Raw genomic sequence first — 27,500 nt, 5'->3', positions numbered from 1 at the left:
TGCCAACAATCAAACAATTCTTGTTCTTCTTAAGATATATGCATTTTATGAATTCAAATCCCTTACCTATGATTGCCAACAATCAAACAATTCTTGTTCTTCTTAAGATATATGCATTTTGTGAATTCAAATCCCTTACCTATGATTGCCAACAATCAAACAATTCTTGTTCTTCTTAAGATATATGCATTTTATGAATTCAAATCCCTTACCTATGATTGCCAACAATCAAACAATTCTTGTTCTTCTTAAGATATATGCATTTTGTGAATTCAAATCCCTTACCTATGATTGCCAAATGGTGAGTTAAGTGATCGGAGCCATGGCTATTGTTGACGGTACAAGTATAGTTGCCTGAATCTTGTCTCTGAACATCCTGGACCAGAAGGCCCCCGTCACTCTTTATCATGCGGCCCTCCTGACTCACAGGCCTGTTCTGGTAAGTCCACAGCAGGGAGGGCTGTGGGTCGCCCACATGACCACACGGTAAGGTTACATCTTCTCCTCTCTTGGTTTTGATGACAGAAGAAGGTGAGAAGATGGCTGCCGGGACACTTTTGGTTAAGGTGACCCGAGCAGCTGTGGGAGGGCCTTCGCCTTCCCGAGTCGCTGCTACCACTTCGACCTCGACTAGCCTTCCTTGGACGTTCTCCACCTGAAGGATAAGTACAAAATCAAATTGTTATGAAATATATACTCGAACATCTGTTCTCATTAGACAAGAGAAAGTCAATATTTCCTATTACTTAGATTATAATGAGAATTTGGGAACTGGTTCACCACAAGAGGGATATATACAAAATCAAATAGTTATAAGATATATCCCCTGTTTTGATTGGACAAGAGCAAGTCGATAATTTCTAGTATGTAGATAATGAATAAGAATATGGAAACTGCAAATCTTATAATGATAATTTCCAAGTTTAAGTTTAAAGCAACTGATATTACCTATTCATAATATATACAAATATATTATAATTATTTATATACAAAAACTATTGGGGATAGTTCTATAAAAACTGAAAAAAAAATAGAAAACGTTGAATCATAATACACAAATATGGATTATAATTAATTATAATTAATTATATAAAAAAAAAAAAAAAAAAAAAAAAAAAAACATTAACAAACTAAGTGTTACAAGAATATGACCTTCGATATCAGGGTGCCAGGAAACTTTAAATCAATCAATCGATCACCTTGATGAATGTCTCCATGCCAGCCACGGTGCTAACCCCTTCGGTGCCACGCCCACCCCCTAGCCTAGCACCCACAACTCTCCAGGAGACTTTGTAGGAAACAATGTGGCCGTTGGGTTTCGATGGAGGAGACCAGGACACCACGAAGGAATACGGACTGGCCACTACAGCTTTTATGGTTGACACTCGACTCGGTACTGCAAACAAATAATAATAATAATAATAATAATAATAATAATAATAATAATAATAATAATAATAATAATACCCGTTACTTCAAATAATAATAATAATAATAATAATAATAATAATAATACCCGTTACTTCAAATAATAATAATAATAATAATAATAATAATAATAATAATAATAATAATAATAATAATAATACCCGTTACTGCAAATAATAATAATAATAATAATAATAATAATAATAATAATAATAATAATAATAATAATAATAATAATACCCGTTACTGCAAATAATAATAATAATAATATTAATAATAATAATAATAATAATGATAATCCCCGTTACGGCAAATAATAATAATAATAATAATAATAATAATAATAATAATAATAATAATAATAATTTGAATTAAAGATAAAACTATCATTTTCCCCTCAATTTGACTTTAGCAGACTCATCTAAGATAATTAATTTGAACTTACGATAAAACCATAAAATTTCCCCTCAATTTGAATTAACCAGACTCAATTGGATCCTGCAAAGACGAAACTCACTGTCCTCATGCGTCGTGCAGACTATGGAAACAGACCACGGACCATCCCCAGCATTATTGTAAGCCCTCACTCTCAGGCTGTAGTTAGTAGCAGCCTCTAGACCTGTGACAACAGCCGTCAGGGAGGTCGTCTGCGATTTCTGCACGTTGTCGCTCCAACCATCCCATCTCTCGTACTCCAGTCTTCGGGCGAAATAATTTTGGAAGGTTCAGGGATTCTGATTTGGGTATATATGTAGTGAATATACACATGTAGTGAATATACACATGTATGCATATGTACATACATACATGCACATAACAGTTATATACAAATGAACCATATATATATATATATATATATATATATATATATATATATATATATATATATATATATATATATGTATATATGCACATACATACATACATACATACATGTATACATACATACATATATAGATATATATATATATATATATATATATATATATATATATATATATATATATATATATATATATAACTATTATATGTGTATGTATATACCCAGAAAAAAACTGGTTTCAGAAAAAGGGGAGATAGAATCCTACTTACCTGTATCCTTTCAGAATTCCATGATGAAGACGGTGGTCAGGTGATCCCCAGGACACTTGGACACTATCCCACGAGAGACTGATACATCTGCAATCCAGTGGAGGACCTCCAGGAGCTGTGGACAGAGAATTGACATGTTTCAATATCGTTATCAGTATCCGTAATTAATCCACTGTACAACGGTGGCCCAAAATACGTCCTTCCACTTGCGCCTGTTTACGGTCTATCTATCCCAGTTCACACCCGCAAACTTTCTTAATTCCTCAATCCATCGTCTTCTCTATCTTTTGCTACTTCGTTTGGAATCTCTAGGGACCCATTCTGATATTCTTACTGTCGATCTTTCGTCTGTTATTCTCATTATATGTCCTGGCTATGTCCATTCCTTTTATCTTATATGCTGTTAGAATATCCTCTACTTTTGTTTGCTTTCGTATCCATGTTCAATTTCTGTCTCTTACTGTTATATATATATATATATATATATATATATATATATATATATATATATATATATATATATATATATATATATATATATATATACATATATATATATATATATATATATATATATATATATATCTATATATATATATATAATGTGTGTATATATAATATATGTGTATATAATATATATATATATATATATATATATATGTGTGTGTGTGTGTGTGTGTGTGTGTGTGTGATGTGTATATATATACTCTATATATATCCGTGTACCATCTATCTTATAATCCTACTGAACGTACATCCATTTTCCTTCTTCTTTGACATAAATCTATCAATTTTCATCATCAATTTTATCAGAAGAGCAGATCAGAATGAAACTTCCTCTGTACATACACGAATCTCCTTTCTTATTCTCATCAATAAAGAGAATTTCTTAAACAATCTTGATTATCCTAAAAACCTATAAAGAAAAGGAAAATAAGATAATCCATTTCACTTAAACAAAATCCTGATCATCCTAAAATCCTAAAAAGAGGATATTAGGACAATCCATCTCACCTTCCTCCCTGGTCGTAACAGCCACTGGAGCACTTAAAGGACCGGATCCTTCGCTATTGAAGGCCTGAACTACGACGTGGTAGTCGGTGTACGGCTGGAGTCCTCGCACCTTGACAATCCACAGTCGCTCGGTTTCTCCTGCGACGCCTCCTCCTCCCTCAAGGGGCCCTGGTCCTTCTATGACCCTGGCCGAGTACGTGCCGGCTCTCAGGACGTCGCTGTCGTATCTCAAGCCTTCCTCGGCTGTCTGTAAGCCTTGGGTCCTTTCGACGGTCGTGAAATTGTACTGAGGGAGTCCTGTTGAACTGCAACGAGAAAGGCTTTCTAAAAATGGGTGGTTTATTATTATTATTATCATTATTATCATAAAAAATTTTCTTGCAATGTTTTACTTTAATTGTTCATTACTTCTCTTGTAGTTTGTTTACTTCCTTACATAAATATATATACAGTATATATATATATATATATATATATATATATATATATATATATATATATATATATATATATATATATATATATATATACAGTATATATATACACTGTATATATATATATATATATATATATATATATATATATATATATATATATATATATATATATATATATATATATATATATACACACATTTATAAACTCACCTGGTATGAAGGAGTACCGGGGCATATCCCAAGTAGAATCCCAAAATGGTTCCATGCGCCTGATATTTAGGAGGAGACCTCCATGAAACTTTAATCTCCCGGGATCCAGTGGCTTCAGCGCGCACCTCCACGGGCGCCGCCCCTGGTTTCTCAGGCGAAGTGATGAATCGAAGATCCTCCGAAGCTGGAGACCTCCCCAAATGATTCACCGCGGACACCCTGACAATGTAACTGGCGGCAGGGATGAGAGGCGAGATTTCGACTCCTCCCGAAGGAGAAAATCCCGAAGCCTGGATCGTCAGTTCTCGGGATTCGCTCCAGACCTCGGTGGATTCTCGGTACTGAAGGACGTAGGAGGAAGGGGAAGGCTCAGGGACGGACCACGAGATCCTGACGGATCTAGAGCCCCTCCACACCACTTGAAGCCCTCGGGGGGGTGAGGGAGGTTCTTAGGGTTGAAAGAGAACGGAGATGTATTGACAAGTGATAGCTTGGGATCTTAGTTATCAATGAGCTGGCTCAAATGAATAATAGGGAACTAAACTCCATGAAAAATGAATAATGGAAAACTTAAGACTTTTAGAAATTAATAATAGGGAACTCAATTACTTGCAAAATGAATAATAAAAATTTAAGACTTTTAGAAATGAATAAAAGGGAACTCAACTCCTTGCAAAACGAATAATATGGAATTTAAGTCTTCTGGTAATGAATAATATAGACTAAGTTCTAGCAAAAATGAAGGAAACAGATTTTAAGTCCTTGCAATATGAATAATACAGATTTCAGTTCCTTACAAAATGAATAATATAGAATTTAAGTCTTTTAGAAATGAATGATATAGAATTTAAGTCCATACAAAATGAACAATCAAGAATTTAATTCCTTGCAATATGAATAATACAGATTTTTAATTACTTACAAAATGAATAATATAGAATTTAAGTCTTTTAGAAATGAATGATATAGAATTTAGGTACTTAAAAAATAAATAATAAAGAATTTAAGTCCTTGCGATATGAATAATACAGATTTTTAATTCCTTGCAAAATTAATAATATAGAATTTAAGTCTTTTAGAAATGAATGATATAGAATTTAGGTACATACAAAATTAATAATAAAGAATTCAAGTCCTTGCAATATGAATAATACAGATTTTTAATTCCTTGCAAAATTAATAATGTAAAATCTAATTCATTGTAATACGGAAGTTGTATTTGTAAAATGAATAATATAGAATTCTAGTTCTTGCAAAATTAATGATAGAGTTTGAATCCTTTCAAAATGAATAATACAGAATTCAAACCCTTGAAAAAATGAATAGAGAATTTTAGTTCTTGCAAAATGAATGAATTGTAATCTAAATAATTGCAAAATGAAAAAAATATAGAACCATAGGCCTTGCAAAAAGAATATTATTCATATTGGTGCAGCAGAGAAAAAATTATTGCCCAAATCTGACTCTACTGGGTTTGATTATTAATAAAAATCATTGTATCAATTTTCTCAAAAGACAAAGTTAAAACTAATGAAAGGCAATAGGAAACAACATTGATTTCAACAGCATTTTCGTTTTTCTTAATTTGCTTCTCATAACTGTGGTTAGATGTAGAGTTTACCCAATGAAGATTGCATATAAGAAATAGATGTAGAGTTTACCCAATGAAGATTGCATATAAGAAATAGATGTAGAATTTACCCAATGAAGATTGCATATAAGAAATAGATGTAGAGTTTACCCAATGAAGATTGCATATAAGAAATAGATGTAGAGTTTACCCAATGAAGATTGCATATAAGAAATAGATGTAGAGTTTACCCAATGAAGCTTGCATATAAGAAATAGATGTAGAGTTTACCCAATGAAGCTTGCATATAAGAAATAGATGTAGAGTTTACTCAATGAAGCTTGCATATATGAAATAGATGTAGAGTTTACCAAATGCAGCTTGAATATAAGAAATAGATGTAGAGTTTACCCAATGAAGCTTGCATATAAGAAATAGATGTAGAGTTTACCCAATGAAGCTTGCATATAACAAATAGATGTAGAGTTTACCCAATGAAGCTTGCATATAAGAAATAGATGTAGAGTTTACCAAATGCAGCTTGGATATAAGAAATAGATGTAGAGTTTACCCAATGAAGCTTGCATATAAGAAATAGATGTAGAGTTTACCCAATGAAGCTTGCATATAACAAATAGATGTAGAGTTTACCCAATGAAGCTTGCATATAAGAAATAGATGTAGAGTTTACCAAATGCAGCTTGGATATAAGAAATAGATGTAGAGTTTACCCAATGAAGCTTGCATATAAGAAATAGATGTAGAGTTTACCCAATGAAGCTTGCATATAACAAATAGATGTAGAGTTTATCCAATGAAGCTTGCATATAAGAAATAGATGTAGAGTTTACCCAATGAAGCTTACATATATGAAATAGATGTAGTTTACCAAATGCAGCTTGCATATAAGAAATAGATGTAGAGTCTACCCAATGAAGTTTGCATATAAGAAATAGATGTAGAGTTTACCCAATGAAGCTTGCATATATGAAATAGATGTAGAGTTTACCAAATGCAGCTTGTATATAAGAAATAGATGTAGAGTTTACCCAATGAAGCTTGCATATAAGAAACAAATGTAGAGTTTACCAAATTAGGCTTGCATATAAGAAATATATGTTGAGTTTACCAAATTAGGCTTGCATATAAGAAATATATGTAGTTTACCAAATGAAGCTTGCTTGTATATAAGAAACAAATGTAGAGTTTACCAAATTAGGCTTGCATATAAGATATATATGTTGAGTTTACCAAATTGGGCTTGCATATAAGAAATATATGTAGTTTAGCAAATGCAGCTTATATATAAGAAATAGATGTAGAGTTTACCCAATGAAGCTTGCATATAAGAAACAAATGTAGAGTTTACCAAATTAGGCTTGCATACAAGAAATATATGTTGAGTTTACCAAATTAGGCTTGCATATAAGAAATATATGCAGTTTACCAAATGAAGCTTGTAGATAAAATACAAATGTAGAGTTTACCCAACAAAGCTTGCATATAAGAAATAGATGAAGAGTTTATCAAATGAAACTTGCATATAAGAAATAAATGTTGTTTACCTAATGAAGCCTGCATATAAGAAATAGATGAAGACTTTACACAATGATGCTAGCATATAAGAAATCATTGCAGAGTGTGCACAATGAAGCTTGCATATAGGAAACAAACGTAGACTTTACCCAACAAAGCTAGAATATAAGAAATCATTGTAGAGTTTACCAAATGAAGCTTGCATATAAGGAATAGAAGTAGAGTTTACACAATGATGCTAGCATCTAAGAAAGAAAAAAAAGTCGAAACTAACCATGAACACTGAGTGTGATGGTTCGGGAATTTCTGCCAAAATCGTTGTGGGCAGTGCAGGTATAATCGCCAGCATCAGTTTGTGAGGCTGACAGGATCTCTATCTTCCCCACCAAGGATCCATCCGGGTCAACCTTCTCGTTTTCAATATATCTGTCAGAAATAGAGAATTCGCAAAATAAAGCAATTCACTTTGATTATTACTTGCGTTCGCAAGTTACTGTAATTATTGCAGTAATAATACAGAATTTAAGTCCTTCAAAAATGAACAATACAGAATTTAAGTCCTTCAAAAATGAATGATGCAGAATCTAAGTCCTTCAAAAATGAATGATGCAGAATCTAAGTCCTTCAAAAGTACAATGCAGAATTTAAGTTCTTCAAAAATGAACAATACAGAATTTAAGTCCAAAAATGAATGATGCAGAATCTAAGTCCTTCAAATAATGAATGATGCAGAATTTAAGTCCTTCAAAAGTGAATAATGCAGAATTTAAGTTCTTCAAAAATGAACAATACAGAATTTAAGTCCTTCAAAAATGAATGATACAGAATCTAAGTCCTTCAAAAATGAATGATGTAGAATCTAAGTCCTTCAAAAATGAATTATGCAGAATCTAAGTCCTTCAAAGGTGAATAATGCAGAATTTAAGTTCTTAAAAAATGAACAATACAGAATCTAAGTCCTTCAAAAATGAATGATGCAGAATCTAAGTCCTTCAAAAATGAATGATGCAGAATCTAAGTCCTTCAAAAGTACAATGCAGAATTTAAGTTCTTCAAAAATGAACAATACAGAATTTAAGTTCAAAAATGAATGATGCAGAATCTAAGTCCTTCAAATAATGAATGATGCAGAATTTAAGTCCTTCAAAAGTGAATAATGCAGAATTTAAGTTCTTCAAAAATGAACAATACAGAATTTAAGTCCTTCAAAAATGAATGATACAGAATCTAAGTCCTTCAAAAATGAATGATGTAGAATCTAAGTCCTTCAAAAATGAATGATGCAGAATCTAAGTCCTTCAAAGGTGAATAATGCAGAATTTAAGTTCTTAAAAAATGAACAATACAGAATCTAAGTCCTTCAAAAATGAATGATGCAGAATCTAAGTCCTTCAAAAGTGAATAATGCAAAATTTAAGTTGTCACATATTTGAATAATAGGTTTTGTTTCCTTGCAAAAATAAGCAATATAAATTTATTCTTGGAAAATGAATGAAATAGAATTTAAGCCCTTGCAGAATTAGTAATAAAAATTCAAGTTCTTGAAAAAAAAATAATAAATACTGAATCTAAGTCCTTGAAAAATGAATAATACAGAATTTAATCCCATGAAGGATGAATAACACAGAATTTAAGTCCTTGATATATAAACAGTACAGAATTTAAGTCCTTGAAAAATCAATATTAAAGAATTCAAGTCCTTGAAAAACTAATAATACAGAATTTATGTCCTTAAAAAGTTAATAATACAGAATTTAAGTACTTGAAAAGTTAATAATGCAGAATTTAAGTACTTGAAAAGTTAATAATGCAGAATTTAAGTCCTTGGAAAATTAATAATACAGAATTTTTAAGCCCTTGAAAAATTAATAATACAGAATTTAAGCCCATGAAAGATGAATAACACAGAATTTATGTCCTTGATAAATAAACAATACAGAATTTAAGTCCATGAAAGATGAATGACACAGAATTTAAGTCCTTGAAAAATTAATAATACAGAATTTAAGATCATAAAAGCTGAATAATACAGAATTTAAGTATTTGAAAAATTAATAATAAAGAAATTAAGTCCTTGAAAAATTAATAATGCAGAATTCAAGTCCTTGAAAAATTAATAATGCAGAATTTAAGTCCTTGAAAATTAATAAGGCAGATTTTAAGTCTCCGCGATATGAATACTACAGATTTTAATTCCTTGCAAAATGAACAATAGAGAATTCCAGTTGTTGCAGTCATAAAGTTCTAGATATTCTAATAAAATGATAAAAACACAAAATGACAACATTAAATACTAAGTATATGAGATTCAAATAGGACGCGTTCCAAACCAATCTAACCTGGAGGTGCTATGAAGAGGCGCCCCTCGGAAGGTCCAGTTCAGCGTCAAGGGCGTGTCCCCTTTCACTCTGCACTCCAGGACGGCGGTTTCCCCAGCGCGCACTTCCTCTGAGCTAGTTCCTCCGAGGAAGTAGGGAGCGGCTGTGAAAGACGTGAACTTTCTATTATACACATAAACGAAAAATTTGCCAATTCATGAATATGAATACTCCAGTATCTAGAGAGGCACTCGGTATGGTAAGCAGCTCTTTTAGGAGAAGATTGGCCAGGGCTCCATCCACCCGTTGAGATACTACCGCTAGAGTTATGGGGTCCTTTGACTGGCCAGACAGTGCTACATTGGACCCTTCTCTCTGATTACGGTCCCTTTCCGATTTGCCTACACATACACCTAATAGTCTGGCCTATTCTTTACTTATTCTTATCTGTCCTCATACATCTGACAACACTGAGATTGCCAAACAATTATTCTTCACCTAAGGGGTTAACTACTGTGCTGTAATTGTTCAGTGGCCACTTTCCTCTCGGTAAGGGTAGAAGAGATACCTTAGCTGTGGTAAGCAGCTCTTCTAGGAGAAGAACACTCCCAAAACAAACCATTGTTCTCTAGTCATGGGTAATGCCACAACTCTGTACCATGGTCTTCCACTGTCTTGGGTCAGAGTTCTCTTGCTTGTGGGTACACTCGAACACATGCCAAGAGAAAAGTGGCACCAAACAATTACAGTGCAGCAAACCCTTGAAGAAGAATTGTTTAGTAATCTGTATTAAAAGGTATAAGAGGACAGAGAAGAATATGTAAAGAATAGGCCAGACTATTCAGTGAGTGTGTAGGCAAAGGGAAAATGAACCGTAACCAGAGAGAAGGATCCAATGTAGTACTATCTGGCCAATCAAAAGACTCCACAACTCTCAAGCGGTAGTATCTCAACGGGTGGCTGGTGCCCTGGCTAACCTACTACATATACATATACATACTTTTATATAAATGTATATATACACAATATATATATATATATATATATATATATATATATATATATATATATATATATATATATATATATATAATATAGATTTATAAATATTTTAAATATGCATATACAGATATACAAGCATACAAACAAACATACTTGCATCAACCCACAAAAAAAACTCCAAAAGGCACACACCACACAGCACGCCCCACCACGCTTGCACGCAAATGCAAATGTATAAACTTGCATGTATGCATGAGCGTAGGAATTTGCATACTGTATTTGAAACGTCCACACACACACACTTGCTGAAAAATTCTCGCGGCCCATTCAAACGTGTCCCTTAGGCTTAAAACGTAATTAACTAGGAGGGTTGTCCTTTAAAGCTGAGTTACTGTACTGTCACCTACAATAGTTATTCATTCAGTTGGAAATCCGAAAACGTAAAGGAATGAAAAACTCTAACTTCACTTGGATTAAATGTTGAGTTTTTTCCGTATAGGGAGATTTATGATTATGCTTACTATTATTTGGTGTAATGCTGGCGTCAGCAAACAGATTCTTTTTTTCCGAACATTTAAAGGTTTTAAAGGCCGCTCATGAATGGCAGAGACAAGGGCCTGTGACATTGCTCTATCAAGCAGGACAATGCCCTAGAGACTGATCATAATACGTATGGATCACTTTTACCTTCACTTTGACCTAGGCTTTTCAAAATTGGATCACTTTGATCTTGACCTTTGACCTAGGCCTTTCAAAAATGGTTCACTCTGACCTTGACATTTGACCTAGGACTTTCAAAATTGGGTCACTTTGACCATGGCCTTTGACCTAGGACTTTCAAAATCAGATCACTTTGACCTGGGACTTTCAAAATTACATCACTTTAACCTTGACCTTTGACCTAGGACTTTCAAAATTGGATCACTTTGACCTTGACCTTTGACGTAGGACTTTCAAAATTGGATCACTTTGATCTTGAACTTTGACCTAAGGCTTTCAAAAATGGTTCACTCTGACCTTGACATTTGACCTAGGCCTTTCAAAATTGGATCACTTTGACTTTGACCTTTGACATAGGACTTTCAAAATTAGATCACTATGACTTTGAACCAAGACTTTCAAAACTGGATCACTTTGAACTTGAACTTTGACCTAGGACTTTCAAAATTAGATCTCAATGACTTTGACTCAGGACTTTCAAAAATGGTTCACTTTGACCTTGACCTTAGGCCTAGGCCTTTCAAAATTGGATCACTTCCACGTTTCAACAAATCAATTAGTCCCTGAAAGTTCCACTACTCAATGAGTAATATTGCGGCCAGGAAAAGATAGCCCAGTGAGGAAAGGAAACAAGGAAATAAATAAACGACAAGAGAAGCAATAAACAATTAAAATAAAAATATTCTATGGACAGTAACAACAATAAAATACATCTTTCAAAAACATAAACGAAAAAACTTACAATTAACCGAGATGTTGATGGTTGATGACAGATGATTGACAGCATTGGACGCATGACAGACGTAGGTGCCAGTATGTTCAGGTTCCGCCCTGGCGATGTACAAAGACCCATTTGACAGCTGCTCTGCCCTGGGCCTCACTAACTCGGTGCTCCTGAAGGCGTCAGAACCACTGCCTTTTGGGGTTGAAAGGATTCTTTTCAGGGGTCATAAGGATATAAGCCTGGCTCTCTCTATATGTAATATGGATTATTATTATTATTATTATTATTATTATTATTATTATTATCATTATTATTATTATTATTATTATTATTATCATTATTATTAAAATCTAGGCTATACCCCTAGTTGGAAAAGCAAGATGCTATTAGCCTAAGGGGCTCCAACAGGGAAAAATAGCCCAGTGGGATACAAGAAAACAAATAAACTACAAGAGAAGAATAAACGATCAATATAAAATGTTCAGTATATAACATATATATATATATATATATATATATATATATATATATATATATATATATATATATATATATATATATATATATATATATATATATATATATATATATATATAATATATATATATACATATATATATATATGTAATATATATATGTAATATATATATAAATATATATATATATATATATATATATATATATATATATATATATATATATATATATATATATAAATTTTCCTATAAATATTCTTATGGATATTTATACATTTACATAATACGCCAAGAAATATGATCTTATATCTTTCGTAAATTCATTGCCACCTGACACGTTTCAACTGTAAATATCATTTGATAATTCTACGAAATACGAAATTGTAACAATTTCATATTATCACATAAAAATAAATTTTACCAATTAACTTACAGTAGATATAAAAGTTTTTAAATATAGTCATATCATCTTGAGAAACGAATGAATAGCTAAATCCATAAACGATTAATTGGTTTATTATCTTAATTCGCTTTTCTCTAGCTCTCAATAGTGCCTGCCTAGCAAAGGATGAAATATTTTTCCCTTTTGTTTAAGGAACATTTGGTAGGATTTGTTACCTTACGAGATGTATAATGCAGATATCGATAATAATTGATAACGCTTTTCTGAAAGTTAAAAGCTCTGTGATGTTTACAATTTCTTTACAGATTTCAAAGGTTTAAAGGTCACTCATGAATGGCAGAGGCTAGGGACAGTGACATTACCCTATCAATCTGGACAATGCCCTAGAGACTGATCATATATACATATGATCAACGCCCAAGCCCCATCTCCACCCAAGCTAGGACTAAGGAGGGCCAGGCAATGGCTGCTGATGACTCAGCAGGTAGACCTATAGGCTCCCCCAAACTCCCCATCCTTAGCTCACAAGGATAGCGAGGTTGCAGAGACCAAAGGAACTAACAAGTTTGAGCGGGACTCGAGCCCCAGTCTGGCAATCACCAGGCAAGGACGGTATCATCCGGCCACCACAACGTTTAAGGTAACTACCTTAGTTTGAGGTAATTTTCATGGTTTCAAGGTAATTCTAAGGTAATTTCGGTTTTACTAACTTAAAATTTAGGGAAATTGAAAATTTTAAGGTAATCTAAGGTAAAAAAGCAGCAGTATTTACGGTAATGGCCACACGGCAAATGATACGCACCCACTTTCTTCTTCCAGGTGACAGAAGGCTCTGGGTATCCCCTAGCAGCGCAGTCCACCACTAGGCTCTGACCCCGGATGACCTGGCTGTCTCTGGGCTCCAATACCCAGGCAGGGGGCGCTGAAGTGGACAAAGACCCCTCGCGTTAGAAAGAGAGTAAACTGGAATCTTGTAATAATACCTCAGTCAAGAGATTATTCACATAATAATCAAGGGGCGAAATACAATGACATTCAGAGAAAGGCTCGCATTTAAGACATGCTGAAAGGGGACTCGACATTTAAAAGGTTATAAGTGAACGAAACATAAGGAAGTTTGCACTATAATAGTAGTTCATTCAATGAATCATCAATTGGAGAGTTATACACACATCCCATATTATTATTATTATTATTATTATTATTATTATTATTATTATTTATATCTTAATTATCATTAATAATTATTGTTATTATTATTATTATTATTATTATTATTATTATTGTTGTTGTTGTTGTTTTTGTTATTATTATTATTATTATTAAGCTACAACTCTATTTAGAAAAGCAGAATGCTATAACCCCAGGGGCTCCAACCCAATAGATTTCTGAATACATTTAGACTGGACGAGGATTGAGTTTAGTTCAGTTAATACATAACCTTGATATACGCACCAAAAAGACTATATAAAGTAGCCCTGTTTAATACAGAAAACCATTCCCTTATTCATGACAACTCTAACCTTAACTTTAACCAAGATCTCCTGAGTCCAGAGATATTTCATTTTATAAAACATTTCAGGAATGTATTTTGGAATTTGAAAAGATAGTCACGGAGCCTATAAGGAAAACTTTCACCAGAAATTATAAAACGAGACTGATACTAATATATACACATATATAAAGTAAGAATGGTGTTCACGAATTAATAGTGACAGAAAACAATAGGATAAATTCTTTATTTTCGTTATTACAGTAATAATAATAATAATAATAATAATAATAATAATAATAATAATAATAATAATAATAATAATAATTAATAGTAATAATAATAACTGATAGTAATAATAATTATTAATGGAAATAATAATTATAATAATAACAATAACAATAATCATAATAATAATTATTATTATTATTATTATTATTAACAATAACAATAATCCCAATAATAATTATTAATAATAATAATAACAATAGTAATAATAATAGAAATAATAATAATAATAATAAAAATAATAAAAATAATAATAATAATAATAAAATAATAATAATAATAACAATAATAATAGTAATAATAGTAATAATAATTATTATTATATTAATAAAAATAACAAAATAACACCTAGGCTAAAAAGTGGATGTAGCCAAGGACCAACGGGGGGAGTAATGCCCAGAGAAGAATATAAGGTCCAATTAATATAGCTTTAGGGAGAAAGAAGTTGTTTCGCAGCCATGACGAAAGGAGAGGTAATTTGGTCAAGGCTGACTTGATATGAAACGAAGAAATTTCAAGAAATATTTTAAAGGCAAAAGTAAACATTAGGAATGTGTTTTATATATATGACTTTTCATGTAAACAACCCCCGAATGTAATAATTCCCTGTATCGTGAAAAGTACCAAGATCTAAATATAAAAGAAATGCTGAAAAAATCAATATGTGAGAGAGAGAGAGAGAGAGAGAGAGAGAGAGAGAGAGAGAGAGAGAGAGAGAGAGAGAGAGAGAGAGAGAGAGAGATAATGTACCTAATATCAAATTCAAACCAGTAGAAGTTTGATGAAACCGTATCTATATAAAATGGAAATGCTGAAAAAAACTGATTATGAAGCACAAGCGAGAGAGAGAGAGAGAGAGAGAGAGAGAGAGAGAGAGAGAGAGAGAGAGAGAGAGAGAGAGAGAGGATGCTCAATATCAAATTCAAACCAGTAGAAATTTGATGAAACCTTATCTATATAAAAAGGAAATGCTGAAAAAACACTAATTATGAAGCACTAGAGAGAGAGAGAGAGAGAGAGAGAGAGAGAGAGAGAGAGAGAGAGAGAGAGAGAGAGAGAGAGAGAGAGAGAATATACCAAATATCGAATTCAAATCAGTAGAAGTTTGATGAAATGTATGAATAACATCGAGTATGAAAATCTGATCATTCTACAGTAGAGTCCTCGCAATATTTCACCATGATTCGCGCCAATAAATTATTAACAAAATTGAATTAGACTATAACGAATACAAGCAAACTCATGCATAAAAATATAGCCTATTTGTAGTTCTACAAAGGGATAAAATTTCATGTACTATATATATATATATATATATATATATATATATATATATATATATATATATATATATATATATATATATATATATACTATATATATATATATATATATATATATATATATATATATATATATATATATATATATATATATATATATATATCTTGTCCTGCTTACAGTTTCAATTAGGATACCATGCTGAACAGACAAGAAGACCATGCACGTGCTAAATTTTAGGAAAAGTAATTCATTTTAAAATAGGATAAAAAGGTCAAATAACGAAGAAGTGTCTAGAAGTAAAAAGGAAGGAACACGGAAGAGGACAGGTGCAAGCGCAAGTGATGGCGGGAGCTAATGTGATTTTACCTGTGCAAATGGTTCAGTGAAGTGCAACGTGATTGCTGTGCTTTGGGCAGCGTCTCTCCTTTCTCACCTAAGTCCTTAATTAATAAAAAAAAAATAAGACTTTCACATTGTGCGTGACAGCACTATGAGAGATCTAATTATGAGTGCTCTAGCTTTGCGGTGCTTTTCTGTGACAAGCTGGACTGTGCTGTGCAGAATTGGTTGAGACGAAATAGTACTGACGACCTTACCGGACACGGTGAGCGTGGCTGTGTAGCTCTCGACGGCTGCCTCGTTTCGAACCTGGCAAGTGTATCGGCCCGAGTGTCCTGCAGTCAAAGAACTTACGGCCAGTACACTGGAGAAGCCGTCAAAGACCCTCGCCTGAACGTTGAGTGGGCCGTTCAAGGAGAGGGGCCTGCCATCCTTGAGCCATTCTATGGTGAGGGGTGGGTCCCCTTGGCTAACGCCGCAGATCACTTGGGTTCTCATGCCTTCCGTTAAACCATCGTTGAACGAGAAAGGATCTATACGGGGAGGTACTGTCAAGGGGTAAAGGGGAAAGACAAAAACACCAACATTATGAAACCAAATTAGAACTCAAGCTTTGGGCCATTTTGAGTCTAAGTAGAATGAGGAGGAAAAGAAACCATATTAAATAAAGGAAAAACCATAAAGCATGCAACATAGCAAGGCCCAGGGGGAAGAGAGGGAACTGTAAGGACGAAACTCTCTATATTTTATGTACCATGGACGACCAAATGATAAGTGAGTTGAGAGATGGCAGCTGCATTGGTGGCTTCACACGTATAATCACCAGCATGGCGACGTTGGATTTTCTCGATACTAAGGACTGAATTAAAGGCATTCAGAGTGAGCACGGTCACCCTATCGCTTGGACTGCCTCCGAGGGGAATAGGGGACCCGTTCCGTAACCATGACAAGGTCAGGGGCTCGTCCCCCTTGGACACAGTACAGGTCAGGGTTATTCTTTCTCCGGAGGCAACCCAATCCCTGGCGGCAAATGGGGCTATGGAAGGGGGTTCTGGGGAGAAATGACGGTTCATGGACCATCCAGATTCGATGTTAAGAAGTGAAAGGGAAAAGAAAATTAGCTTTTACTTATTCACAACTTTGTGTGTTATGAGAGTTATTCTAAAGTAATATCCCACCCTAAGTCGTTAATTGATTCCAAGAGAAGCAACGTAAATCGATTTTCGAGGCAGGTCAGATTTTCACCCTTTAAAGTGACTTATATGTTCCCTATACTGTACATGTATTGAACATGAAAAAGTTTATATAACCTGATACTATTTTATAAAATTTAGGTACCTACGTTAATCAGTTTCCATGTGAAGTACAGTTATTCAAAGTACAGCACTTCATTGTTATTTTACGACATCGAAACCGACGTAAGTCGGGTAAAACCAGCTTATGGGGGATTTTATCTTTTTCATATTCAAAATTTATGTGACATAAAGTCAGAACTGGAGTATTGCTGTGCCTTCTGAAAACATAGACATTTGCTTTAATGTCAGTTGATTTGAGTTCTTAAGAGGACAAGTGAATTACATTATGATCATGAAATAGATTTTTAATATTTCACTTGATTAGTACCAAATATCAAAGTCCATTATCATAAGGACAAAGTTTGGTATGCATTTAAGCATATACTTGCATTTCTGAATCTTTATGATTTAAAAATTAAAAGTGGTTTTAAAATCTAATACTCATATATACAATTATACAAATTACCAACTTCTGGAATTTTTTTGAGAGCATTAATCATTTGTTCACATGATAAGTATTATGACAGATGATTTCCCAATGTGTTGAAATTGGGTTTGATAGTCTCAAATGACTCTTAACTTCAAATAAAAAAACAAATTAAAAATACCAGCTTTTTTGTGGCGGGATTTACACCCCAAACATGTTGGCAAGACTGAAATTTCCTAAATTGGAGTATTGTCCAATCCCCATCATAAGAATAGTCTTCTCTAATTATTGTTTCTCTGGATTCACGGATTGTAGTGACAGGAGTAATAAATAAGTGCTAGGAAAATTGAAGTTGAGATGATATTGTGGCCAGTAGATTTTATATACCTTTAGTAAAAAAATGTTAAGGCTATAGAACTGTAAGTTTTTCTTGTATATACAATATACATCAATAACTTTAACAAGTCTGCTATAAATTCAAATATGAATGAAATTATATCTTGAAAACACAAGGAGGCAAGGGAATATAAAATATAAAACTATGAGAATTGAAGTTAAAAACTCACCCAAGACAGAGACCTGGGCTGACCCAGTGGCTGCTCGGCCTTGCTTGGTGGAGGCCGTGCAGGTGTACACGCCGGCATCGAAGGAATGCCGCACCTTTTCAAGGACCAATGTTCCGTCAACTTCGATTCTCTGTCCGAGACTCTCATCGATGGTTTCCCCATCTGCGGGTAGGAAGAACAAATGCATGTCAAGCGACTATACTAAATTTCTTTTAATGAGGCACATTTGCATGGACTCGCAGGTGTGCCCTTTTAGCTCGGAAAAGTTTCCTATTAGGTGATTGGTTGGACCAAATAATTCTAACCAGTCAGCTATAAGGAAACTTTTCAGAGCTGACTCGCAAGGGTGCCCTTTTAGCTCGGAAAAGTTTCCTACTACTTGATTGGTTGGACCAAATAATTCGAACCAATCAGCTATTAGGAAACTTTTCAGAGCTGACTCGCAAGGGTGCCCTTTTAGCTCGGAAAAGTTTCCTACTACTTGATTGGTTGGACCAAATAATTCTAACCAATCAGCTATTAGGAAACTTTTCAGAGCTGACTCGCAAGGGTGCCCTTTTAGCTCGGAAAAGTTTCCTACTAAGTGATTGGTTGGACCAAATAATTCTAACCAATCAGCTATTAGGAAACTTTTCAGAGCTGACTCGCAAGGATGCCCTTTTAGCTCGGAAAAGTTTCCTACTAGGTGATTGGTTGGACCAAATAATTCTAACCAATCAGCTATTAGGAAACTTTTCAGAGCTGACTCGCAAGGGTGCCCTTTTAGCTCGGAAAAGTTTCCTACTACTTGATTGGTTGGACCAAATAATTCTAACCAATCAGCTATTAGGAAACTTTTCAGAGCTGACTCGCAAGGGTGCCCTTTTAGCTCGGAAAAGTTTCCTACTACTTGATTGGTTGGACCAAATAATTCTAACCAATCAGCTATTAGGAAACTTTTCAGAGCTGACTCGCAAGGGTGCCCTTTTAGCTCGGAAAAGTTTCCTACTAAGTGATTGGTTGGACCAAATAATTCTAACCAATCAGCTATTAGGAAACTTTTCAGAGCTGACTCGCAAGGATGCCCTTTTAGCTCGGAAAAGTTTCCTACTAGGTGATTGGTTGGACCAAATAATTCTAACCAATCAGCTATTAGGAAACTTTTCAGAGCTGACTCGCAAGGATGCCCTTTTAGCTCGGAAAAGTTTCCTACTAGGTGATTGGTTGGACCAAATAATTCTAACCAATCAGCTATTAGGAAACTTTTCAGAGCTGACTCGCAAGGGTGCCCTTTTAGCTCGGAAAAGTTTCCTACTACTTGATTGGTTGGACCAAATAATTCTAACCAATCAGCTATTAGGAAACTTTTCAGAGCTGACTCGCAAGGGTGCCCTTTTAGCTCGGAAAAGTTTCCTACTAAGTGATTGGTTGGACCAAATAATTCTAACCAATCAGCTATTAGGAAACTTTTCAGAGCTGACTCGCAAGGATGCCCTTTTAGCTCGGAAAAGTTTCCTACTAGGTGATTGGTTGGACCAAATAATTCTAACCAATCCGCTATTAGAAAACTTTTCAGAGCTGACTCGCAACGGTGCCCTTTTAGCTTGGAAAAGTTTTCTACTAAGTGATTGGTTGGACCAAATAATTCTAACCAAAAAGCTAGTAGGAAACTTTTTTAACTTAAAAGGGCACCCCTGCGATACAGTGCAAATGCACCTCATTAAAAGGAATTGAGTATATGAAAAAAAGAGGAACTAAAGTAATAGAAAGTTAGCTTCTTCATTTGATTTGCCATGGTCTTTAAGTCTCTCTGAATTCACAGCATTCTAAATTGTAGAGGTTAGTCAGGGAATATTCCCCCCCCCCCCCCTTGATTTTTGAAGGACATTGCTTTAATGGTGATCACCTTTGAATTATATCTAAAAATTACATGGGAAATGGATATAATGAAATCCTTGATTCTCCAGGAAGATGGTATATATAACAATGATATGATTATATAATAATATAACTATTATTTCTGCTGTTTGACCCAGATAATAAAGCAAACTAAACAGGCTTGTGCAACGTTCCCTGCCACGCTGGATAAGATCTATATATAACTATCATTTGCTGAACCAGGGATTGTTGGACTAATGAATTTTATCTTAAGGATCGGTGGTGGCCCCAGAGATAGAATCATTTAATAAGAGGGAGGGGGGAGGGGTGACTCCATAGTTGCACCTTGAAGTTAAAGTATACAGAGTTCTCTTGATTGAGCACACTATTCCATCTTATTACTCTTCCTCTTGTTATTTTTAAGTTTTTATAGTTTATATATGAACGATTTACTTTAATATTGTTATTGTTCTTAAACTTCTCTTGTAGTATATTTCCTTATTTCCTTTCCTCACTGAGCTACTTTCCCTGTTGGGACCCTTGGGCTTATAGGTTGGACAGCATGGAGAATAGAGAAATCTGGAACGGAGGAAAATTATAAGGCTAAAAATTGGGTGCAGCTAAAACCTGGATGCAGCAAAAGACAAATTCCGTCAAAATTTCAGCAGTAATGAAACCCCTTTAAAGACAAGGAATAGATGAATCTTGCATTAGAACACTTGAATATATCTAGAGATTGTTAATTAATATACATGGTCAGGATAGACAGTAAGAGTATCCACAGGGCATGAATCCTAAATTAAAAGAAGGATAAGCATGGGATGGAAAGATCTAAGTAAACAAATTGAGATTCTGAAATGTAAAAATCCACTTTCTCTAAAAAGAAAAGTATTTAATCAGATGATCTTCCCAGTAGTAACCCATCCATTAGAAACTTGGGCCCTTTCTAAAGCCTTAGAACATAAGCTAGTTACAACTCAAAGAGCAATGGAAAGAATAATGATGGGAATAAGACTGAGAGACAGTAAATGGGCAACATGGATACGAGAGCAAACTAACGTAGAGGATATTCTAACACGTAAGAAAAAGAAATGGACATGGGCGAGACATATAAAGAGAAGGGCAAATAATAGATAGACATAAAGAATAACAGAATGGGTCCCTAGAGATTGCAAACGAAGAAAGGGAAGCAAGAGAAGACGGATGATTGACAAACAAAGAAAATTTCCCGTATAAACTGACATAAAAAGACCATAAGCAGATGCAAGTGGAAAGGCATGTCTTGCAGTGGACAGGCTACGGCTGATGATGATGATGATATATATTTATATAAATTATATAAAAAAGCAGGACAATTATAAAGCCCATGGCTTCTGAAATGTAGGGCTGTGGCCAACTCCAGGCAAGACTTTTTCGCTGAGAGAGTAAATCCCCAAAGATTCACCAGTTAATTCGGGGAGTTCAAATCCTCCTCAGGTCTGATAAGAGCCACTGAAACCTGGTCCCACTGCCCTATGATTCTGGAGTGATGTAGCAGCTGAGTGGCACATTTCATCTCTGACACCTCACTGGAACCCAGACTATCGATCACATGTCAAATTTTATATACAGTATATATATATATATATATATATATATATATATATATATATATATATATATATATATATATATATATATATATATATATGTGTGTGTCTGGGTTGTGATATACATGTCTGGGGTAGAAGGACATGTCTGAGGCCTTTGTTCTGAAGTGGACTATTATTATTATTATTATTATTATTATTACTTACTAAGCTACAACCCTAGTTGGAAAAGCAGTATGCTATAAGCCCTGGGGCTCCAACAGGGAAAATAGCTCAGTGAGGAAAGGAAAAAAGGAAAATAAAATATTCTAAGAAGAGTAACAACAATAAATATCTCCTATATAAACTATAAAAACTTTAACAAAACAAGAGGAAGAGAAATAAGAAAGGAGAGTGTGCTCGAGTGTACCCTCAAGCAAGAGAACTCTAACCCAAGACAGTGAAAGGCCATGGTACAGAGGCTATGGCACTACCCAAGACTAGAGAACAGTGGTTTGATTTTGGAGTGTCCTTCTCCTAGAAGAGCTGCTTACCATAGCTAAAGAGTCTCTTCTACCCTTACCAAGAGGAAAGTGGCACTGAACAATTACAGTGCGACAACCCCTTGGGTGATGAAGAATTGTTTGGTAATCTGTGTTGTCAGGTGTATGAGGATAGAGGAGAATATGTAAAGAATATGCCAGACTATTCAGTGTGTATGTAGGCAAAGGGAAAATGAACCGTAACCAGAGAGGAGGATCCAATGTAGTACTGTCTGGCCAGTCAAAAGACCCCATAACTCTCTAGCGGTAGTATCTCAACGGGTGGCTGGTGCCCTGGCCAACCTACTACCTACTAGTAAAGGATGATGTTGATAATGATTATATATATTATATATATATATATATATATATATATATATATATATATATATATATAAATATATATATGCATATATATATATATATATTTATATATATATATATATATATATATATATATATATATATATATATATATGTATATATATATATATATATATATATATATATATATATATATATATATATATATATATATATCTACTGAGATACATACACATACATATATACCCTTAAAGGCATACAAATACATACTTATAAAATCACATACATACACATTTATATACCTCCATGTGTAAATGTGGCGGTGTGTATACAAATAAACAAATTTGTATGTGGAACTCATACAGACAATACAGTACTAGATATATTATAAATTCCCAGCAATAAAACTGTATAATTAGCCTAATTAAGTTTAAGGTAAATGAGCACTACCTCTATCAAGATGGTGAATAAGAAATACACGAAAATAATACTAATTATCAGCCGAGTTATTTTCTAATGTTAATGAACTCATTAATGTTGGAGTTAGAGTTGTTAGTAATTGGATCAGAGGAAATGTTGTAGAAAATGAACCAAATTATTGAATTTTGCCCCAAAGAGAATGGAATGCCTTTCACGGTGAGATGTATACAATGATGCTTCTCTCGCGGTAAGGTTGGATCCAAAGCTTGCTCTGATTGTGAGGTTTTGACTTACAGGACATAGTTGTCGACGAGTTTTGGAATTATAGGATATAGTAGTCAACTAATTGTCGACTTATAGGATATAGTAGTCGACTAATTGTCGACTTATAGGATATAGTAGTCGACTAGTTATCGACTTAAAGGATATAGTTGTTGACGAATTATCGACTCATAGGATATAGTAGTCGACAAGTTTTCCACCTATATGATATAATAGTCAACTAATTATCGACTTATACTCCATGCTCATAGCAAAATCTCCTTAAAATTGATTTAAGAGTTTGATGGAATCTTTCCACCACTCCCTGACTCTCTGGATGGTAAGGAACACTAGTAGTGTGCAGAATGGCCAGACCTGCACACTTACTTCGAAATTCCTTACTAGTAAAATTAGTTCCACAATCAGTTTGTATCTTACGAGGGATTCCATACCTCGAAAAGAATATTACCAATTGATCAAATACAGCCTTAGATGTGATTTTCTTCATGGGAATGGCTTCGGGAAATCGCGATGCCGATCCATCACAGTCAGTAAATATACAAAACCTGTTTTAGTTTTAGGCAGGGGACCTACTATATCAACTACTAACTCACTAAATGGCTCGCCAATAGCTGGTATTGGATATAAAGGTGCTTTTACAATTGTCTGATTAGGTTTACCTACCACTTGGCACACTGGACATTCTTTCACATATTGTTTGACTGACGATTTCATTCCTGGCCACCAAAAACATTTAGCCAACCGACGGAACGTCTTCCAGACACCAAAATGACCAGAGAAGCATCATCATGAGATATATTTAATATTTGTCTCTGAAAGTGAGAAGGCACCACTATTTGCTCAATACGAGACATTTGGGGATCATTAGCAACCAGGGGACGACTTACCCTATATAACAGGCCCTTTTTTTACCCAGAATCGAGGCTTTGTTAAGTCAGAAGTATCACCCAAATTAAAATTATACTCTATTTTCTGGGCTTCAATAAAAGCTGTTCGATCCCAATCTGGAATTATATTATCACTACTTACTACATTACTTCCTACTGACCCGGGTCTTCCTACATCTACGTCTACTTCTAAACTACTCAAATTTAACTCTTCATCATTATTTAATAAGTCTGCAGCTCTAGTGGTAACCGCCATGGACACTTATTGATTGACAATATTGGAAATACTTCCTGGCCATCACTATTAACCATATCATTTCCTAATATGCCATCAATACCAGCTATAGGAAGACTCTCAACAACGGCCAACTCGATCTTTCCATAATACCCAGGGAATGACAACATTACCTCTGCTAAAGGAGCCGAAACTATTGTGTTCGGGAAACCTCCCAGAACAATAAAGTTCCCTGAATACTTCACCAAACCCTTCAAACTGCTTTCCAGCACTAACGAACGAGCAGACCCTGTATCTCTTAAGAACTTAACATCAATAATGACAGAATTATATATTACTTTACCGGGCCATATGTATTTATCATACTTCAGTCATTCCTGTGGATTATTATTTCCATCTCCAGGCGTACAATTACTACCACTATCACTACTAATTATGGGTAATTTTACGTCAGGAGATGTACTTGGCATTAAAGCCACAGGATTATTTTTTTGAAGATAATTTGTTCTGGCTTGACATTGAGCTTGGAAATGACCGGGTTTCTTACACCAGAAACAAGTCTTCACATTATTGTTTCTCGTTCCAGAATTACCTCCATTGGAAAATACACGAGTACCAGGTTTACCCGTGAATCTTCCATTGTTACTAGCAGGGAAATTATTTTGAACCACTGAATTCTTAGGCTTATTATTATCACCTCTTACTCCTTTATGAAAATTCGCTGACTACTACATTATTACTTTTATCTTTGCTGACGAAATTGCCTGAACCTGTTCTATGAGTCAAGACAAATTCGTCAGCCACTTGAGCTGCCTTACCTAAATTAGTGACCTTTACTTCTTCCAAATAAATTCTTAGTTCTTTGGAGCAAGATTTCTTAAACTCCTCCAAAAGCATTAGTTCTCTCAAGGAAGAAAAAGTGACAACTTGACGACTTTTCAACCAGTCGTCAAACTGTTCCTCCTTGAACCTGGCAAATTATACATACGATAAGGAAGGATGTTTATTAAAATTCTAAACTTTAATCGGTATGCCTCAGGGACCAAATCATATGCTTTTAAAATTAGTGCCTTTACCTTGTGATAATCCCTGGCTATCCCTTCCTCCAAGGCATTATATACCCTGATTGCCTTGCCTACCAATTTACACTGGATTAGCACCGTCCACATCTCTGGTGGCCAAGACAATCGTGTAGACACCCTCTCAAAGGCCTTGAAGAATTCCGGAACATTTTTTTCATCAAAAATGGGGACCAATTTTAATGCAGCCCCAATATTAAACCTTTCAGGGTGACTACCTCTTGGGGTACTAAATTGGTTTGGAGCCCCCTGTAACCTAGCCATTTCCAAATTAATGTTGGCCATCTCTATCTCATGCCTCCTCACCCTCTCGTTCTCCGCATGTTCCAATTTCAACAGCTCTATCCTTTTACAAATTAAGTCATATTCCGGAATTTCCTTGGAATTAGAATTTACAGGAACAGTAGGAACTGCTGGCCCTAAATTCTCTTCAGACAAGAAAGGGTTTGTGGTTATATTTCCCTTTGGCAGGAAATTAGCCGGACCTTCATAAATAACTCCAGTCTGAGGAGGATCGTCAAATAATGAAAAACCTGCACCACCACTAATGCCATTATCATCTGCAACTACCCTATCATCATTTCGTAATTCACTACCTCTATCACTAATATTTTCACCAAGTAATCCTTCAGCCTCAGCCAAACCTTGCATGACACAGTTCTTTACCATTATTAGCAATTTCCTCTTTGTATCAGTCCCTTTGAAAGGAATACCCAACCATCTAGCACAACTAACCAGATATTCCTTACCTAGTATTGGTAAATGACTAATACAGTCGGCTGACCCTAAAAACTCAGCAGGACTAAACTCAAAGTCATCCAAATTGGCCATAGTGATAGGAGGGAAAGGTATTTCCAAAAAAAATAAATACTATAACCCCCACTGAGGAGCGTTCCAAAGTCCCAACTACTGTGTACACCTGAGCGCAAATCCTGGCAAGGTCGCCAGATTGTTACGACCGTATTTACGGCCATAATTTCAAGGGTTCTTTCTATTCAGAAATTTGCGGTCAGTAAAAATGTAACACAGCAATTTGGGAACAAAAGAACAAACACCTCAACAAAAGTTACAATATTTATTTACAAACAAAAAAAAAATATAAGTAATGGTTGGTAATGATAATAAACAAAATTAATGAATACACAAATTGCGGGCAAACCAACCTTAAGATCTTTAAAAGATCACCTACAACTAAGTTAATCCCTAGGGCTAAGAAATAGGAAGACGTTAAATACAACATTTCAGGCAGCTACCTTTCAAAATCACTGGCCAGAAAAACTAACCTAACAAACTAAGATAGGTAGAAGGAAGAAAGAGAAAATAAATGAGAGACTTAATATTATTCCTACCTAGCACAAACAAACTAACTTAAATGTTAAACTTAACTTAATAAATGATAAATCACAAAAACCAAATAATCTTACAAATTTACACAGAGAATAATCACAAAAAGCTCGGTAGATTGTCCCATCAGGCCATCCAGGGTCCAGAAGACCGTACTGCAAACGAGGGCGTGCACACCTACAGGTACTCTGCGATCCACGATCGTCGTAAATAACAATAAAAATATCTCATACCTGTAGTATGCCGCCCTACGTATCTCCACGAGTTCCAAGAACTCACTGACGCTGATGAGCAGGTCAACTGGATCGCTGCAATGCCCGAAGGCAATCCAAAATGCCACA

The 27,500-nt window shown here is 34.5% G+C and overlaps 1 protein-coding gene across 4 annotated transcripts in view; it reads right to left on the bottom strand.

Moving 5' to 3' along the window:
- LOC137653550 (cell adhesion molecule Dscam2-like) overlaps nt 1-17,549 on the bottom strand; it is a 36,473-nt gene extending 18,924 nt beyond the window's left edge. For 3 of the 4 annotated variants that reach the window (XM_068387032.1, XM_068387034.1, XM_068387035.1), the window contains exons 1-11: nt 17,088-17,549; nt 13,733-13,852; nt 12,070-12,243; nt 9,627-9,768; nt 7,562-7,713; nt 4,182-4,629; nt 3,535-3,839; nt 2,521-2,635; nt 1,946-2,127; nt 1,200-1,396; nt 286-655 (exon numbers count right to left, since the gene is read on the bottom strand). In XM_068387032.1, the coding sequence (XP_068243133.1) occupies nt 286-655; nt 1,200-1,396; nt 1,946-2,127; nt 2,521-2,635; nt 3,535-3,839; nt 4,182-4,629; nt 7,562-7,713; nt 9,627-9,768; nt 12,070-12,243; nt 13,733-13,852; nt 17,088-17,406 (2,524 nt within the window). In that variant the 5' untranslated portion in view covers nt 17,407-17,549. Of the gene's footprint in view, nt 1-285; nt 656-1,199; nt 1,397-1,945; nt 2,128-2,520; nt 2,636-3,534; nt 3,840-4,181; nt 4,630-7,561; nt 7,714-9,626; nt 9,769-12,069; nt 12,244-13,732; nt 13,853-16,590; nt 16,938-17,087 lie in introns of those variants that run through there. The other variant, XM_068387033.1, reaches the window with a different exon arrangement.
- Between the last annotated feature and the right edge of the window lie 9,951 nt (nt 17,550-27,500).

Source organism: Palaemon carinicauda, chromosome 14, assembly GCF_036898095.1.
Source record: "Palaemon carinicauda isolate YSFRI2023 chromosome 14, ASM3689809v2, whole genome shotgun sequence".
NCBI classification, from domain to species: domain Eukaryota; kingdom Metazoa; phylum Arthropoda; class Malacostraca; order Decapoda; family Palaemonidae; genus Palaemon; species Palaemon carinicauda.
Note: the sequence above shows the minus strand (reverse complement) of the source record. Positions and strands in the feature narration are given on the sequence as shown.